A 19,716-nucleotide genomic window follows, 5' to 3' on the forward strand; every position below is an offset into this window, starting at 1 on the left:
AATCTCGAATACAAGAAAGTTAAAACAGTTCAGCGGTGACTTGACTGATTTATCCACGCACCGAGAGGATGAAAGGAATGACCGAAACAGAAGTAGAAGAAATGACGAGACGTGAGGCAGAGAGGGACCAATGTTATAGAAAAGAAAAGGAGGAAAGGGAAGACGAGAAAAAGAGAGGAGAGAGAAAGAAGAACAGAAGTGGAGAGATGAAGTGACTGAACAGAAAATGGAAGGAAAGAAATGTAGTAAGAAAGGAAAAGGTAAGTTGGCGGACTATCTTAATCTGTTTGAGGACGCTAATTCTTACGATCGCGCCGCGTCGTCGTAGCACGATCGGGAATGGATTCGGACCCAGGCGCGGGGAAGTAGGATTTGACGAGGTATTAGCTTCAAAGCAACATTTTTAATAACTCAGAAGGGATCTTACAACACAACGAGGACTTGTGAAACGAAAGCGATACCAAACCGGAAACAGGAGAACGAGAGGTATCGAAGAGAAAGGTAGCGTGGCTGCATGGCTACTGAATCCACGCAGTGATCTCCAGGAACATGCAGGAATTGTGCAGGAGCTTGCAGGAACGATCCGACAATGATAATAGAACTCATTGGTGTTTAAATGCTAACTCAGGAAGTCATCAACAGATTGACTCCAGCTGCTCTGCCTCTACGGCAAGCCAGGAGGGACAAAACGGGGCGCTCCTGACAGATCTGCTGCAATGCTGTCAAGGGAAAGAGCAGCTCAAGAAAGCCCTGGATGTGACTCTTAGCATTCCCAAGAAAGCCAATGATGCCACGCATCTCTCAGTGTTGGAAGGTAACTGAACATGATGTCAAGATGGCAAATCATTTTCTCACGATTCAGGTCCAGTTTGCTTACGTGCCACCTCCAACTCTCCTCCTTCAGGTTTTCATGAGAGCATCGATTCGCAAGGCGAGCTGCTCCTTCTGGATTCCTTCAAGGTCTAGGATTCAAGAATAGCTGTGAGCATGGGAAAAAAATAGACAACTCTTCCTCTTGAAGAAGTCCTTGGTGGTCTGCAAGGTGGTCAAGGACGCCAAGAGAACGAATAGATACATTTACGAGAAAAAAATCAATGTGAGTCATCCTTATCCCACTTCGTACCGAAGTTTCTGACTGCTTGCATTTTACCATCAAAATGTTCATTATGCTATTTCTTCCATAGATGGCGGAGATCAAGCTGACCGAGCACCTTAAAAAAGACCGCCGCAAGTTTGGTTTTCTGGTGGGCCGGCGTACCTGGATTGGATTGGATAACTTTATTCATCCCGTATTTGGGAAATTTCATTGTGACATAAGCAAGAAAAGGCATAGTTATGAGTTAGACAGTACAGTCAAAGGCCGCAGAACAACAAAGCAAAAAGCACAAAGTACAAAGCAAATCAAAGTCAATGGGATCATTAAGAATCACCAAATCATTAAGACAGAAAAGCAGCAAAAACACAAAACGAGCTACGAGTTTCGGTAGCAAAAACGGATAGACTCAAAAAGACGTAAAGTTGGACAAAAACTGGAACCACACACAGGAAGTCTTCCACGAGATGGGGAACTTCTGCAGACCGTGACCGAGGTAGAGAATATGCAGAGTCACTCTTCCAAGCTTATCCGCACAGTTCCTCAGTAGTCTGGAGCTGAAGAAAACAGCAGCAGGGCAGAACTCCTCGACTCTGTTGCTGGTAAGCGCCGACAGCTCTTCCATCTTATCCCACGATGGAATGGTTGGTCAGAAGCGTTGCCTCTCCTTCCGGCACTTTTATCCAGCTCCGAAACTCCGGCGGCACCGAGGTGTTGCGTCCTTCTGCTGCGTATTGTAACAGCTAGTCCCGTGTGTGTGACAACGTAGGCATGGCTGAATGGTTCCAAAAAAAGAAGTAGCCGAAAGAAGCCAGGCTAACAGAACAAGAAAAGTTGTAAAAACATTAAAGTAAAAAGTATAAAGTACAAAGTAAAGTAAAAAGGGATGTATTAAGAAATATTAAAATGCAATTTAAAAAAAAGATAGAAGGGCTGTAAAACACGAAAAACATAAGAGTGTACAGAGCTACTCCCACTGGCTCCCGCGTGAACGGCGCCATCTTGGAATCTTGTCGAGCAACATTGTTCTGAAGGTTAGTTTCATTGTCAAGAATAAAAGTTCAGCAAGAATCATGGTGAACATCTACGTCAAAAAACGCACAGATAAAAAGTACTTGATTTCCAAATTGTCTTCACCTTTGACCGTCATCCTTATCAATAGGCGTCCACGATGGAGACCAAGCTGGAATGGATCGCTCATATCCGAAAGCTGATCCAGGAGCAGACTGCTGACCTGAGGGGGGCAGTCAAGGAGAAAAATACCAAGACAGCCAAGCTCCACAAGACACCAAGGTAGGAAGCAGGAAAACTTCTTACTATTCGGAAGGCATCGTGGTTTAGTCAAGTGTCACTGTTGTCCTGAAGCAAATGTGATTGTATAAGTCAGACAGAAGTATAAAATTTGAGGATTTGTAACTGTCATTGATGAAAAACCTGACTTCAGAAAGTGGTTTATAACCATTTCAAAATGCTTGTTAATGTGCTAGTAAAGCTATCTAATACAAGAATACAGTAGATACCAAGTGCGAAATAATAACTTTGTCTTTCTTAAGCCAAACAATAACTTGATGTATTGTAATAGTTACCTGGGGTCTGCTTTAAAATCTTGATACTTTTATGTTTTCATTATCATTTATGACTTGCCCAGCATGTGATTTATTCCCGTCTCTGGTGTTGGGTCAGAATAGATTACAAACTCATTTGTTGTGTGTGTGTCTTTTTTTAAGATGCTCTCGTTGTTGTTTAGTGCATCTGCAGTTTTTACATTTTCAATTTACAGCAAGTAAGTTGTTATGTTACCCTTAAACCAAGCACTGCTGAGGTCTCACTATCACATGCCAACGCTTGAAGATGTACTGTACAAGCTACCAAGGCTCAAATATTTACATTGGTCGATGCCCGCAACGCTTTCCTACAGTGCAAACTTGATGAGGAAAGCAGTCGCTTGACGACATTTTGGACGCCGTGGGGCCGCATGAGGTGGCTCAAGCTGCCATTCTGTGTTTTGGTAGCACCGGAGATCTACCAACGCAAACAGCACGGACTTCTAGCGGGCCTAGCTGGCATTGAACCAATAGCAAATGACATACTGGTTGTTGGGTGTGGCGACACAGAGGCAGACGCTGTACGGGACCACGACAACAACCTGCGCGCTCTCATGGAGCGGTACAGAGCCGTGAAGTTGAGACTGAGTGAGCGAAAGCTACAATTTAAACTCCAATCGGTTCACTTCCACGGGCACATACTGTCGTCAGACGGGCTGAAGATAGACCCAGAAAAAACACGGGCTGTGGTGGAGATGCCGACTCCCACAGATGCAAAGGCTGTGCAACGCTTCATCGGGTTTGTGACCTATCTCACCAAATTCCTCCCAAAGCTCTCTGAGGTGTGTGAACCACTCCGCAGACTCTTGGATAAAGACACAGAATGGCACTGGCTGGCCAAACATTTGGCCAGGAACGCAGTAAAGGAGATAAAGCGGCTGGTCTCCAACACACCGGTTCTCAAATACTATGACGTCACAAAACCTGTCACCATCCAGAGTGATGCCAGCATGAGTGGGCTTGGATGCTGCTTGCTGCAAAGGCGGACAGCCGGTGGCTTTCGCCTCGAGAGCCCTAACACAAACTGAACAAAATTATGCTCAAATTGAGAAAGAGTGTCTGAGCATAGTTTTTGCATACCAAAGATTCCACCAGTACTTATATGGCAGGGAAATGGTCACAGCAGAAACAGACCACAAACCGCTGATCACCATATTCAAAAAGCCCCTCCTGAGTGCGCCAAAACGTCTCCAAGGGATGTTGATGCAACTGCAGTGCTACAACCTGGATGTGGTGTATAAGCCTGGGCCTGAAATGTATGTGACTGACACGCTGAGCCGCGCTGCGCTGCCACGCAAAGCAACAGACTGTGAGACACTCCACTTGCGCGCCACACTGTGTTCTCAGCCCAGGCAGAGTATGCGCAGCTGGACCAAGCCCAGCACCTGAATGTCACCACCTTCCGATTCCAGCAAATAGTGCAGCATACAGAAACGGATGAGATACTCCAGGAGCTGAAGAAGATGATCCTGCACGGGTGGCCTGACTTCAAGGAGGACACGCAGCTGGCGGTGCGAGACTACTGGCCATTCCAAGATGAATTGAACGTGCAGAATGGAGTGGTATACAGAGGTCAGTGCATCATTATCCCAGAGGCCCTCAGGGCAGAGATGCTCAAGCGGATACACTCGAGCCATATTGGTGGCGAGGCCTGTTATAGACGGGCCAGGAATACCCTCTTCTGGCCAAGCATGAGAGCTGAAATCAAAGATTTTGTAGCTAACTGTTCTGCATGCAATGAATACGCAAGGGTTCAGCAAAAGGAATCCATGATGTCACATGAGACACCCACGCGTCCGTGGCAGATGGTGAGCATGGACACATGCATACGCGGGCAAAGACTTTTATTCTTGTAGACCACTACTCGGATTTCTGGGAAATTGACCAGCTGCCTGACCTATCCGCCAACACGCTGATCACGCGCTGCAGAGCCCAATTTGCGCGCCATGGGCAACCGGACAAGGTGATTACGGACAATGGGCCCCAATTCACCAGTGAACAATTCAGAAAGTTTGCTTCAAGCTGGGGTTTTACCCATGTCATGTCGTTGCCCCGCCATCCGAAGTCAAACGGCAAAGCCGACGCGGTTGTAAAGATAGTCAAATCGCTCTGTAAGCGGGCGAAAGCAGATGGGACAGACGGATGGATGGCTATCCTCCACTGGCGCAACATGCCCACAGAGGGGATAGGCAGTAGCCCCGCCCAGCAATTAATGTCAAGGAGGCTCAAATCCTCTCTACCAGTTGCAGACAGTCTACTGCAACCACAGGTGGTGGTCGGAGTGACTGACAAGTTGGTGTGGAAACGGCGGATGGCGAAATCGACCTACGACAGATCCGCCAAAGACCTCCCAGAGCTACATGTGGGAGATCAGATCAGAATGAAGCCGCTCCCGGGTGACCGCACGGGGAGATGGCCATTGGGCCAATGCATTCAGAAAGTTGCTCCTCGCTCATTCGTGGTGGATGTTCACGGCACTCTCTACAGGCGCAACCGCGTGGATCTACGAGTGGCAGAGCGCTCAGCGGAAATAAAGGAACGGCGAAGTCTGGAACAGGGACAGGTGACTGGGACATCAGCCCGGGCAGAGACTGCCCATGGGTCAGTCCATGGGGAATCGCACCGTGCGGAAAACCCAAGCGCCCCAAGCAGTCTGGCTCCTCGCAGCCCGTCTACACCGGCACCAGGACGATGCCAGACACCGGAGAGATGCAACGACTCACCAGGCCAGGCAGTTTACACACGTTGTGGCCGTCTCTCACGGCCACCGCCTAAACTGAATTGGTGATCATAGAAGAGCATACATGAAGAAACATGGGTCCAACTAGGGTGTACGCTGAACGCTGCCCTTACTAAGCCCAGACACACGAAGAAATTGCCCTCGAAACTTTGGTTTATTGTTGGATTACTGTTGTTTTGTTGTTCGATTGTTAAAAAAAATAAAAAAGAGGAAAAAAATATCAGTTTGTTACAAGAATAGTTTAAAGTTACAGAACACTAATCTAAAGAAAGGAAAGATGTTACAGATTATAGTAATGTATAGTGACATCTAGTGGGTCATCACTTTTACACATTCTCAGTTCTACCCACAATGCCAGGCGCTTTTGTTTGTAGCCATTCTAATAAAGACACGATCTGAAACAGCCATGGCACTGTCTTTTTTGCATCTCTTTCGTGTATAAAATATATCTACGAGCACTGGGCGGACTTTGCATTTCCCCACGCGCCCGCTTTTCCCCCCTCTTTGGTCCACATTTACATACCAGGTAAACAATACTATGGATCGGCAGAGTTTTGCAAAGAAAAGGCGACCGTTGACAATGGACATGAAACGCGAAATAATTGAAAAATATGAGAGTGGGGTACGTGTTACCGAGCTCGCTCGGCAATACGAGAGGAATCCGTCAACTATATCCACCATCCTTAAGCAGAAGGACACAATTAAAGATAAGAGACCTTCCAAAGGATTAACTATCATTTCCCACCGGCGCAGTGACATTCATAGCGAGATGGAGAGCCTTCTTTTATTGTGGATAAAAGAAAAACAATTAGCAGGAGATAGCGTGACCGAGTCAACCATATGTGAAAAAGCCAGCGGAATTTACATGGATTTGATAACAACGAAAGGAGAGCCTTCAACAACTTCACAACCCTTTAAAGCAAGTCATGGCTGGTTCGAAAAATTTAAAAAAAGATCTGGAGTACACTCGGTAATCCGACACGGGGAAGCGCCGAGTTCCAATTCCAAAGCCGCGGTGAAATTTATCAAGACATTTGCCTTGATTATCACCCAGGAAAGTTACATCCCCCAGCAAGATTTCAACTGCGATGAAACTTGTCTTTTTTGGAAAAAGATGCCCAGGCATCGTGGCATAGGAGAAGGCATTACCGGGACACAAACCTATGAAGGACTGCTTAACGCTAGCGTTGTGTGCTAATGCGAGCGGTGACTGCAAAATTAAGCCTCTACTGGTGTACAATGCGGAGAACCCGCGTGCCTTCAAGAGACACAACATCAAGAAAGCAAACCTACAAGTGATGTGGCGCGCTAATGCTAAAGCTTGGATTACGCGTCATTTTCAAAACATTTTGAAGCGGAGGCAAAAACAAACAACTCTTGATGCGTTCGTTTTGAAGACTTCGTCGGAGCGTCCGGGTAGTGTCAACCCGTAGAACGAAGGTAAAAAAAGATTAAAACAAAATTAGAATTCCGTTTTGTGTGAAGTTACATTAAACGTTGAGTGTCTTTATATAGTTATTGTTGGGTATAGAATTTGTACTTATATTAAAGTTAAGTTAATAATCTGACTCCAATTTGTAACCTTACCCGACTTTCACTCATTCCAACAATTTGCGCGCTCGTTCTGCGATATAGAGATATCAGGAAGCCGACATTCTCACACACAGGTGGATTTATTTCTATCATACAAATCTCAAGACATAAATTTGTGGCTCAGGGGCCCTCTCAGCCTGTCCAAGCAGACGCATGTTGCCACCAGTCGTCGTCGTCGTTCTCTCTCTTTCTCCGAGCCGCCCACAAACTTAGTTATAGTCCACAATATGCAAATGACACAACAACGCAGGCCTCCTGGCCACTGGTCCTTCTTTCTTGAAGATTCTCGCGGTTCCCGCCCAGTTTGTACTTTTCCGCTTCCAGCAACTGCCTTCGTCTTATTGGTACCTGCACACAGTGAAATCTTGCAACCCCCCACACATCTGCAATCTATTGAGTCCTACTCCCACATCCTCTGCTTGTGACCTTCGCATTCCACTCAACATTCTGCCTTGTTCATATGCTCAGCACTTTACAATCTCACACACAGAATGCAGCAATATCTAATGAAACACCTTAAGGTTTTAAACTATTATTCCTTCATTCCCTCTCATGACCTCAGACTACTGAGGTCATCACTCAAATACCTTGTTTATTGTTAGACACGAGCTAAAATCAATGACCATAAGCTAAAAATCAGTAAATAATTAAAAAATCAGTAGAAAACTAAAAATCAGTATAAGATTTCATTCTAGTAAAAAATCAGTAAAAAATTAATTCTCGTAAAAATCAGTAAAAAATTAACTCTGGTCATTTTGTTACTCCGCGTGCGCAGACCCTCCAATGCCCCGGCAAGACGACTGTCAGGAGCCGCATTGTTGGGACTCCATGTCCAATGCTGTCACCCTTAATTGTCATGATCAGCGTTACTATGGCGCACTTACCTGAGGCATTGGAGGAAAGCCTATCGTACAACACTTTCTCTTCACACCACATCCAAACATCAGCATGAGCGAGAGGGATTCCTGCTGCAAAGACACATTTTCATTACACCATGACTCCTGGATTTTTCCAATCCCAGGGCCAGTCCCATTTAAATTTAGGCAGGTGAAATTTTGTTGTGCAACATGGGTGTCAAAAATGGGCTTTCTCTTTTCCATTAACAAATCAAGCCATTGTTGAGTCCAGTTCAAAATTGTCACCCAAATCAAGCCATTGTTGAGTCCAGTTCAAAATTGTCACCCAAACGTTCACCTGTGTTGATTGTTTACACTTCAGATTTAGCAGTAATTGTTGTGTCTGTCAGCGTCTTACCACCATCTCGCTCTGCTTCATACCATACCGTTCCATTCCAGGAATGATACACCATCACTTGTTCTCCTTTCACTCCATTCCTTCCGTCATCCTGCACCATCAACATAGTCCACACAAAGCACACGCCAGCAAGCAAAATAGTCAATAATGTTAAACATTTGCGTCTTTGTTCAGACACTTTTGAGTCCAATTTTGAGTCCAACTTTGATCCAATTCTTGCCATCGTCACATTCCCTCTCTTGACCCGCCCGTCCGGGCGGTCAACCTTTAAGCTCACCATTGGCGGGCACAAAGTCTGGGGCCGGGCGCAACTGTGAGTGATGGTACCACTTTTGTCCTTTAGTTTCCAATTAAAACTCATTACTTTTAAAATGCATATTAACCAAGTCCCAATTCATTCAATAATGTGTATCGCGTTGCATAGTAAACTCAGTTGTCTGAAATTCCAAATATCCCAGTGTAGTAGTCTTTTTATCCAATGTAACATTCTATTGTCTTTGGAGTTTGCCAATCATCTCCTATAAAACTTTCTTAATCAATCTTTTCCAATATTCAGGCATAAAATTAAAATCCAGTTATATTTCTATCCATTCTCTTTCTCTCTAATTGTTTACTTTAAAAATCTGTAAGAAGGTTTGGTCTCAATTGAAACGCTTTCACCCTTTTTTTTTTTTTTTTTTATGGAGACAAAAAACCAATATAAAAGTTCTTTCCAATCAATATTGGAGTACTTGCCATTACGTCTGATTACGTCAAAAAGTTTATCTTACCTGTCTCCTCAATCGTTTCAACTAAGAGAACCTTCTTACATTGCATCAGGTGGATCTTGCACGGACACTCTTATCCTGGGTTGCTCACGCGTGCTCTCCATGATTCCTGTTAAGAAACACCATCTCCCTTCGCCAACCCAAAATTAATGCGTTTCTTTAACGTTTTTTCTTTTATGCAGACATATGATTAGCCTCATCCTCCTGTTCCAATCGTGTAGTGAATAATGGCATCTGGTACATTCCACCAAATTGGATTTCCATATTTTTCCGGAACTAAACATGGAAACTCTTGTCAATACAGTCAATGTTTCTATTAACACAATTTGGATGCCATCATCACTATAAATCAATAGTACTTTGGAATTTCATATCATGCACTGCCTTTGTTTTTTCCAGTGCTCCCAAATTTCGCATAGCAGATTTGTTTCTCCACTTCAAATTTCACATTTGGAGTACTGCTGCTTTTTCATTAAAAATTTCCTTGGACGAAATATTTTTCCATAATTTGTCGTTGCCATCCGTGAAACGGCTTATTGGCGAATTCTGAAATCGATTCCAATTTGCTAAATCATTTTCCACCTTGATACCTAACCGATTGATCATATCTCGGTGGTCGGCCAATCAAAAACACAAAAAGACAAACAAAACCATTCACGCTCACACTCATTTTCAGACATCAGTGGTCTGCAAATTTTTTCTATCACTGGTGAAGAGCGCCATCCCACGTCTGGGCTTCTTGGCAGCTTACCTCCATTTTGCTGTCCTATCAGCCTAATCATTCTCAAAAGAAATAGGTTAACGTCATTTGGTTGACATCAACTGTTCGATGCTAATGCAATCCGAGATATTCTCATAGTCATTCATTCTTACGACTCACGCTAAAGCATATTTCATCTGCTGATGGGCAAAACAAGATACATATCCCGTGCACTGAATATGTATGATTCTTTAATCCATCTCAGAGAAATCATGCCTATCCTAAATTAATTATTTTCTCTAAATTAACCTAATAATTTGGATAAATGCCATTTCTGCATTGTCTTCACGTTTGATATCATTAATAATTTGGATGATTCCTAATCCTTAAGTCTAAATCGCAAATCCCTCTCTTTTTTTTAAAATAGCTAAATTGCACTTGTTGAATTGCTATTCTGCTCCAAGCTTGTGTTTATTTAATATAAGAACCATTTTTGTAGCTCACTCTTACCCCAATTAAAATTTTGAGAAACTAACCTTCCACTTAGCCATTTCCTAATTATAAATTTCCATGTCTAATAGAGGACCCATAATTTGTCACTAATATATCCCCATACTGTCAACTATCTCGCTCTCTCCATTTCTCCATCTCTCCCTGTTTGCGCAGAGGGAGGGGGCCTTGGGCTGGGCTGGTGGGGCCTCTCCTTCTCCCCCAGCTCTAGGTGATAAAAAACAGCTATGGGCGGCCCCCCTCTCTTTTTATCTTTGGGTGAGGGGTGTTCGCATCTGTGAAGGGGGTGCTGGTCGTGACCAGAGGACCGAGCCGGCGAGCCCCATGACCAGGAAACAGAGCCAAAGCATTCTTTCAACTGCCAGGGTGTTCCGGAACCTTCTGAAAACAGCAAAACAATGTCCAATTAAAATCATCCATAGGTTAATGGTACAGCCCGAGCGAGTCAATGAATGATTTCCACCGGTGATATACGGACAAGTCCCCCCAGTGGCCGAAGTTTCAGGCTCAAAACGTGACCTATAGATTGTCCCCCATTGTCCACATGTTCATGTTGGTTGTGATCACGGAATAAAGTCACTTTGCGGCCATTCTTCCCATCAAATTCTCCGCCCTGGTAATATTGTCCAGGTGACTGGGCCGGCTGCTGTGGGCCGCCATGGTCCGCCAGTGCCTTGTCCTCCTCCGCGCGTAGGCCGCTGTTGCTGTAATGGGCCATACTGCTGTGCTTGGGTTGCCGTGGGAACGGTTGTTGTGGTTGCTGCTGTTGGCTGGGACAATCATGTGCCCGTGTCTCATACCGCCATATATAAAACAGTTGCCTTGCCTTGTTGGCCTTCTCATGAGTACCTTCTTCCCCGGCCACCAGAGAAAACCACGCCCATGACCACAGTGTCCACCACTTAACCGACCAGATCGTGCCGCACCATAGCTTGGAATATCTGGACGGATTGCTCTCTCTTCTCCTGTTTAGAATTTACATAGGTTCTGGAAGACCCTTGACAATAGCCGCTCATTCGTACCTGCTGTCTCATGTTAAGCGCGCCGCTCCGTCCACCAATCCAGGCCAAAAACCTCCCCCGCCCTGAACTTTCTACCCTCACCAGAGGGGGGGGGGGTTAGTGCCACATCTCTAAGAAGGATCATATATCACGCCTCCTCCCTGAGAGCAAAGGGGAAAGGTGCCTCCCCCCGCCTGCACCAGGCCATGCTTCCAACTGCTCATCTTTCATTTCACTCCTTCTTCCATTTTTTTAAATTCTGCCCTAGCTGTGACGTCAGTTCTTTTTTCATTTTTTTTTCTTTTCTTTTTTCTCAATGCTACGGACAAACGCTTTTGACCCGTACATGTAAATTTCCTTTCAACGTACAAAATTATTTCTCCAACTCCCTTTCAAAACGCACACACGCACACACGCGCTTCTCTCCCAAGCCCTCTCTCAACACTCCTTTTTCTCCTTCAGCTCATTTACAAAAATCCTTTCTATTCACTTACAAAACTCTTTTCTTCATGCTTTACCAAAATCTTTTCTATTCATAATTCCCTTTCTATGTTCAAACCTTCCTCACACCTTCACAACCCTTCACCAGATCTTCTACATCCTTCAAATTGGGACAGAAACCATGCCTCTCGACCCATTTCGGCAGACAAAGGCAACCCCCCACATTACGCATCCGCACATACACACACATCCTCTCCAAACTCCATTCTGCATTCCATTCGTCTACTTGGACAACCTGAGAGAAACCCAAGACCACTATCAGACCTCCCATCATCGCCATCTTGAAATCCATTCTGGAAATCCACCCGTGCGTGTCCCAAACACTTTTTATGCAGAACAATTTTAGTTTTAATTTTAGTTTTCACACACACCGCTTCCACTTTGATACGTAAATCCCAGATTTTACACCGTATCGAGCCACGAGTAGTTCCACATTATTGTAGTAGGTAAATCCCAGATTTTACACCCTACTAATGGAACTACTCTTAGTAGGTAAATCCCAGATTTTACACCCTACTAACGTCCACACTTACACTTTGAAGCCACCATGGACTACTCTACGTAGGTAAATCCCAGATTTTACACCCTACTGTCCATCCTTATACATTTAAGACGTGCCGGTCCTCCTTCCTCTATATAATTTGGCATTTGTCAATATGCAGAATTTGAAAAGGAATCTGCTTACCTTGTTTCACTGTGCACCCAAGAGGAAAGACGGTCGGACGCGTGTGGCTCCTTTCTCAGGTCGTCACCTGGTGTGAACGTGGGTCCCAGACCCTGAATCCCAGATTCTTAGTGGCCCTACTATCTCAATCGCATCACAGTCGAGAGTCACCATAAATTGTTTGGGTATAGAATTTGTACTTATATTAAAGTTAAGTTAATAATCTGACTCCAATTTGTAACCTTACCCGACTTTCACTCATTCCAACAATTTGCGCGCTCGTTCTGCGATATAGAGATATCAGGAAGCCGACATTCTCACACACAGGTGGATTTATTTCTATCATACAAATCTCAAGACATAAATTTGTGGCTCAGGGGCCCTCTCAGCCTGTCCAAGCAGACGCATGTTGCCACCAGTCGTCGTCGTCGTTCTCTCTCTTTCTCCGAGCCGCCCACAAACTTAGTTATAGTCCACAATATGCAAATGACACAACAACGCAGGCCTCCTGGCCACTGGTCCTTCTTTCTTGAAGATTCTCGCGGTTCCCGCCCAGTTTGTACTTTTCCGCTTCCAGCAACTGCCTTCGTCTTATTGGTACCTGCACACAGTGAAATCTTGCAACCCCCCACACATCTGCAATCTATTGAGTCCTACTCCCACATCCTCTGCTTGTGACCTTCGCATTCCACTCAACATTCTGCCTTGTTCATATGCTCAGCACTTTACAATCTCACACACAGAATGCAGCAATATCTAATGAAACACCTTAAGGTTTTAAACTATTATTCCTTCATTATCCAAGTTAATATAGCTTTGTTTGTTCGTTTACGAGTGCCATGGATAAAGGATAAACATGTTGAGACTCATTCTTTCCGTCCTAGACTGGTCAAATTAAAATAGAAATAGTATTTATTACGTCTTTCTTCGAACGGCGCTAGTCCGAATTCATGAAAAAGTACGGACGCTATAATAATTTTACGTCAATAGAATACATTTAAGCCTTTTCCTTGAAAAATTAAGGGAATTAATGGAAATAAAAAGTCAACCCACCTTCTAGTCTATATCCTTTATCCTAAATTAGCCAGGAAAATTCCAACAAGTTCTTCGGTGACTTGTTTCTTTGATAGCTGCTAGCTAAACAAAGCTAAAGCATAAACAAGCATTAGACGACTTATTCCTTTAATAGCTGTTGCCTGGGAAAGCATTCGACGACGTATTCCTTTGATAGCTTCTAGGCTTGGCTAAAGTAGTGCGCAAAGGTCCAACGAGTTCTTGGACGACCCGGATGTGTTCCTTTGGTAGCTGCTAGCTAGGCTAAGCTAAAAGAGGTTTTGCTGATAGTGATGGGACGATCGACACTGGTGAGTCAATAGCGTGCCGAGAGTTCAAAAGAGAAAGCCCGTATTGGGGCGTGTATAGCTTTAAGAAAGAATCACGTGACCGATACAAGAAATGTATCGTTTGGCCAAAGTGTTTAGTATAAAGAAATAAACTGTATCAAAGTGTCGTATGTCTGTTGGATGGGCTTTTGCGTAATTATAATATATTTATCAAAGGAACAACTCCCTCTAAGTGTGACGCAAAACGAAATAATAAATTGTATTTCATATGATTTAACAGTTAAAAATGTGGACATAAGTTAAAAATTGTAACTCAAATTTGATCTAGTTTACATATAAACTCCGTTTGGAATTGAAAAAAAACCATGGATTTTTTTTACCTGCAATAATTGTATAACTACTGCAGGGGTCACTATTGGGTGACCAACACGGTTTCAATACAGTGCCGACAGTGTGTGTCGTCAGTGTGTCAATACAATCCTTAAGGTAGCATCGTCATATAAGCCCAGAATCCAAAATTACAAAAAATAACTGATAGATCTGAAAATGCAACTTCAGGAACAGGTTAAGAAAGAGTGAGATCAATTTAAAGGAAATAGATTAATTACCGGACTGCAGGATGGGGAGAGCTCAAACAGCTGCGAACACGCTCAGTCTGTTGTCCTTGCAACTCCCTCTGAATGAACAGTGGGTCAGTTTTTATATAGGAAAACAGGGCATAATATGGTTTCTATGACAACGACCAAACTCTGGGCAAAGTCTGATTAATCAGTGGCATGTCTCCATGACAACGACCAAACTTTGGGCAAAGTCTGATTAATCAGTGACAAGTGTCCATGGCAACGACCAAACTTTGGGCGAAGTCCGGTTAATCAGTGTCAAGTCTCCATGACAACGACCAAACTCGGGGCAAGTTTCTTATGACATCGATGTTTCTATACTTACAAAAACTGATACAATATGAACAAGCAATTGCCAAGCGACTTTGTCATTTAATCTTACAAGAACCAAAAGAGGTAGAACACAAGAATAAATACCCAGACATGGGTTAATGAGACATGGAAAAACATTTGGGTGACACACAGGTGAAAGCAATGGACAATCAACAGTTTCAAGCCAAAAAAAAAGTTTTTGTTTTATTAATGGTTATACATAACTAACAATATTGAGTAAATTCCAATAACAAACAAAAGACATTTGACGTCATATACCAATTGCCAAGTCTATTTACAAACATGCAAATCAAATCAGTATGGATAAATATAAAAGTGGAATAGAACTACAAATTGAACCAAAAGTCAGTTCTGGTCAATTTCAAAAGAAGAAATAAAACATTTAATTCCTGCTTTCCACGCTTTTTCAAACTTTCTGTTGATTTTATTATGGGTATTTTTAAGCTATTCTTGAGAGGGAATTTGGACCACAAATTAAGCAAAAAATGGGCTTTTCCCCAGTGTGGGTTGTTTAGTCTTTTAAAGTTCCCTTCTGTAAAAATGTTCAAACATTAACTTCGCAGCAACAAGGAGTTCTCACTAATGTGGGTTCTCGTGTGGCATTCTAAGTGGTGCTTGTGAGAGAAAGATTTACCACAAATCAAGCACGGAAATGGTTTTTCACCAGTGTGGGTTCTTGTGTGGTTTTTTAACTTTGACTTCTCTGCGAATGCTTGACCACAAACTGAGCACAAAAATGGTTTTTCACCAGTGTGTGTTCTTGTGTGTCTTTTAACATGTTGCTTTCGAGCGAATGCTTTACCACAAACTGAGCAGGAAAAGGGCTTTTCCCCAATGTGGGTTTTTTGGTGGATGTGTAAGCTTTCCTTATGTGGAAATGTTTGACCACAAATTGAGCAGGAGAGACGTTTTCCACTAATGTGGATTCTTGAGTGGCTTTTTAAACTTCCTTTTAGTGCGAATGCTTTACCACAAACTGAGCACGAAAATGGTTTTTCACCTGTGTGGGTTCTTGTGTGTACTTTTAAACTTCCCTTCTCTGCAAATGCTTGACCACAAAGTGAGCACAAAAACGGTTTTTCACCAGTGTGAGTTCTTGAGTGGCTTTTCAAACTTCCTTTTTGTGTGAATCCCTGACCACAAACCAAGCATGAAAATGTTTTTTTACCAGTGTGGATTCTTGTGTGGGTTATTAACTTTCCCTTCTCCGTAAAAGTTTTATCACAAACTGTGCACGAAAATGGTTTTTCACCCGTGTGGGTTCTTATGTGGGGTTTTAAATATTGCTGATGAGAAAAGGCTTGACCACAAACTGAGCACAAAAATGGTTTTTCACCAGTGTGGGTTCTTGCATGGGTTTTTAAGTTTCCCTTCTTTGTGAACGCTTGACCACAAACTGAGCACAAAAATGGTTTTTCACCCGTGTGGGTTCTTGTGTGGATGTTTAAGCTTTCCTTGTGTGTGAACGCTTGACCACAAACTAAGCACGAAAAGGGTTTTTCACCAGTGTGGGTTCTTGTGTGGATGTTTAAGCCTCCCTTCTGTGTAAATCTTTTACTACAAACCGAGCACGAAAATGGTTTATCTTCAGTGTGGGTCATCATATGTGATTTTAAAAGAGACTTACTGCGAAATGTTTTCTCACACTGAGAGCATTTACAGAGTTTGTTGCCACTGGGATTTTTCTTAACATCTTCATCGTCCTTATTCGCATGAATCAAGTCGTCGCTATGTGATAAAGGACCAATTAAAGAGTCTGCTCGCCAACCTTCTGTTGAGCAGCTGCCGTGTGCAGGCTCCACCCCTCTGCCGGCCACACCCAGATCATCTCCACTCATGGAAGGCTCACCAGTTGACCCAGTTACATTTTGCTCCTCCTTTTTGATTGGAGATTGCTCTTTTTTCATTTGCTGTTGAGGGGACTGTGGCAGCTCCTCCTCCTCTTTAATTGGAGGCCATGTTGAGACGTTTGGAGGGTCCATCCATCTACTGGCCTCGCCCAGATCATCTTCACTCTTGAAAGGCTCACCAGTTGACCTGATGAGATCTTGTTCCTCCTTTATAATTGGAGGCTGCTCTTCTCTGTTGTGCTGTTGAGGGAACTCTGGCTCCTCCTCCTCTTTAATTTGGGGCCATGTTGAGGTGTTTGCAGGCTCTGCTGCACCGCTGGCCACGCCCAGATCATCTTCGCTCTTCAGGGGCTCGCCAGTCAACCTGCTGCTACTTTCCACTTTAATGTCCGGCAACTCTGCTTCCTCCTTTTTGATGGGAAGTTGTTCTTCTCTCTTTTGGTGAATATTGAACTCTGGTTCCTCCCTTTTGATTTGGGGGAGCTCAAATTTCTCCGCAAAGTCACCAGACCCCTGCCCATCAGCACCAAGATCATTTCTTAAAGCTGCAAAATACAAAGATATATGATATATTTTATCAACTGTCTATCTGACGAGAAGTCCTTTAGGTTAGACTGAGAATTTAAAGTCTTATAGAGCCATACCTCTACTTACGAACTTCTCAGTGCATCAAGATACAAAAAAAAGATCCAAGTTACGAAAATGTTGATACATTTCCTGTATCTGATATTTTATTTTGACATTTTGATGAATGCACTGCTTGCTTGACATTTTCACTCCTCTACTGGGCTCTCATTGGCTCTCTCACAACAACCCTCCATGTTTTTGACTGCCGTTGTGTGCTTGACATTATGCCTAGAAGAAGTTTTAATGGCTTTTTAAATAATTTTATCATCATTTTCTCTCATTTTTGTGTCTTCACACTTTTCCTACAAAGTTGGGACGCTGTGATTAATTTTTACGGGTTTAGTTGGTAGTTTTGTGAGGACCATGAAACCAATTAGAGTATTTACATATAAAGTACTGCTCTACTTACGAAATTTTCAACTCATGAAAAATGTTCTGGAACCAATTAGTTTCGTAAGTAAAGGTACGACTGTACTCTTGTTGTATTTTATTTTGAAATCAGAGAGTTAGGAGGTGTTCCAGATCAATGTATATTTTCACAAAAAGCTTCTTTCTCAGTTATTTTTGCCCCGATATTGATTTTTTGGGGTGAAATTTACCAATACCTAAGACTAAAGAAAAGAAAAGAGTAGAAATCACTCATTTCCTGATGAAAGATTACAGTTTACTCTTGGTATTGGTAAATTCTGTATTATTATAGTCATAGCATAAAGTACTATGTGGGACTTCAAAGATTATTAGAAATCTTTAAAAACTGCTGTCAAAGAATGAGTTGGTAAAGAAAACTATAGCTCCACCTGTGTGGTCAACTGGGATGGGCTCCAGCATCCACCGCGACCTTAATTGGAATAAAGCGGTTCAGAAAATGAATGAATGAAAAAGATTAAACACAACTGGGGCTAAAATAGAAAGCGAACTAAAAGTAACAACTTTTTTCGTTAATTACGCACAACACCGAAATGTTTGTGAAGCTATTTGGCTGCGTCGAAGAGAAAGAGAAAAAAAACCCTTCATGTTTAGTATTTGGGGAGTCGCTTCATCATAGGAATTTGTGGAAAAAAGGGGATTCTTCTCAAATTCTCATTTCAAAAAAAGGAAAAGTCAACTCACCTGACATTTTCGGGCTTGATGTTTGCATGCTGACCCTTCGCTAGCAGCTAAACTCGGCTCGGCTAAGCTAAGGACGCCAAAAAACATCAACGTGTACCCAAACAACTCGAGATCAAAACGATTACACGCGTGTGCTCAGATGTATTTCGCCCGGGTTTTATTGGATTAGTCATACGGCTAAGGAGTGATAAAAAAGCAAATCGCTTTCCAAAAGGATAGCGTGCGCCGTTCCAGAGCAAACGAACGTGACGGCGCGTTGTGATGACATCATATACAAGCGGCGAAGATTTTGCCTCAAACGGGAAAACAAAAAAAAGAGAAAGGAAAATTTAATAAAATATCAATAACAATATCTATTACTTAAAATTATGTGAATTATTAACCTTTTCTCCAATGGAAAATTATAACCAAATTATTTTTTTAGTTATTTGTTTTTGAAAACTCATTAGTCAATACAACCAACATAATGACTAATTCATTTCATTTATAAATGCCATTAGGGCAATGGTGTGCCGTCAGGGCCTTCAAGGCCTTCTCTGCTGGCCTAAGAAATATCTGAATCACAGACTGATGTTAATTATATTTTGTCCATGAATACTTAAATAATTCCAAATTGTCTGTTAGCTTCCTTTCATTGCTTTCCCCCCTGGTTGCACTGCTTCCAGATGTGTGTTTTCATATTGAAGTATTTAACCAATCACATTTCAGCCATTATTTGTTGCCAGGGTCAGAAATCGGCCTCAAGGCCTTCACAATCGATTCTGCAGGCTGTGCTGCATTAAACAAGCGTCGATAAGACTGTTGCTTTAACCAATCAGAATTTGATTTGGTGACACCAGGGCCTTCTTGCAGGCGAAGGGATACGTCATCACTTTCACCAACTATGATTGGCTAGTGATAGAGTGGACTAGCCAGAGCTAGCAAGCTGTGTCTGTAACTAGCTGCACAAGCAAATATATTGTTGTGTTGATTTAATAGCGGTTTTGTCAACCAGCAATGGCTGAAGGAGGAGAAGAAATGGATTTGTTTGCAGATTTTCAAGCCATTTTCAAGACGGACTTTTCATGAAAAGTTGGACATCATTAAGAAAGGTCGGACAACTACGAAGCATTAGGGTATAAACTCTGTTAAAATATATAGTCCCAGGGGCTATTTAGCCGGTAACCGGACAAATAGCCTATATGGCCCCATATGGCTATTTAGCCGGTAAGAATTGTGTGGGGTAAATAGTAAGAAACTACATTTTATAAGTTTTATTTCCTTAATGTGATAATTGATAAGGACCTTTATATAAAGATAATTAGGCCTACTCAACTTTTATGGCATACATTTATTAACAAAAGCACACATAAACATTAATGGTAACAGTATTACCGTATTTTCACGACTATTCGGCACATCGTATT

The 19,716-nt window shown here is 42.8% G+C and overlaps 1 protein-coding gene across 1 annotated transcript; it reads right to left on the reverse strand.

Moving 5' to 3' along the window:
- Positions 1-13,229: 13,229 nt before the first annotated feature.
- LOC144065550 (uncharacterized) lies at positions 13,230-18,568 on the reverse strand. Its single transcript, XM_077588504.1, has 2 exons — positions 18,311-18,568; positions 13,230-17,118 (listed from the first exon to the last, which is right to left on the reverse strand). The coding sequence occupies exons 1-2, from the start codon at positions 18,336-18,338 to the stop codon at positions 15,275-15,277; spliced, it is 1,872 nt and encodes a 623-aa protein (XP_077444630.1). The 5' UTR covers positions 18,339-18,568; the 3' UTR covers positions 13,230-15,274.
- Between the last annotated feature and the right edge of the window lie 1,148 nt (positions 18,569-19,716).

The sequence above is a fragment of the Stigmatopora argus genome, chromosome 20 (assembly GCF_051989625.1).
Source record: "Stigmatopora argus isolate UIUO_Sarg chromosome 20, RoL_Sarg_1.0, whole genome shotgun sequence".
NCBI lineage: Eukaryota > Metazoa > Chordata > Actinopteri > Syngnathiformes > Syngnathidae > Stigmatopora > Stigmatopora argus.

Coding starts and splice junctions, on each gene's coding strand:
- LOC144065550 (XM_077588504.1), bottom strand. CDS start 18,338: ATGCAAACATCAAGCCCGAAAATGTCAG. Junction 17,119..18,310: donor ATCAAGCCCGAAAATGTCAG/GTGAGTTGACTT, acceptor TGTATTTTGCAG/CTTTAAGAAATGATCTTGGT.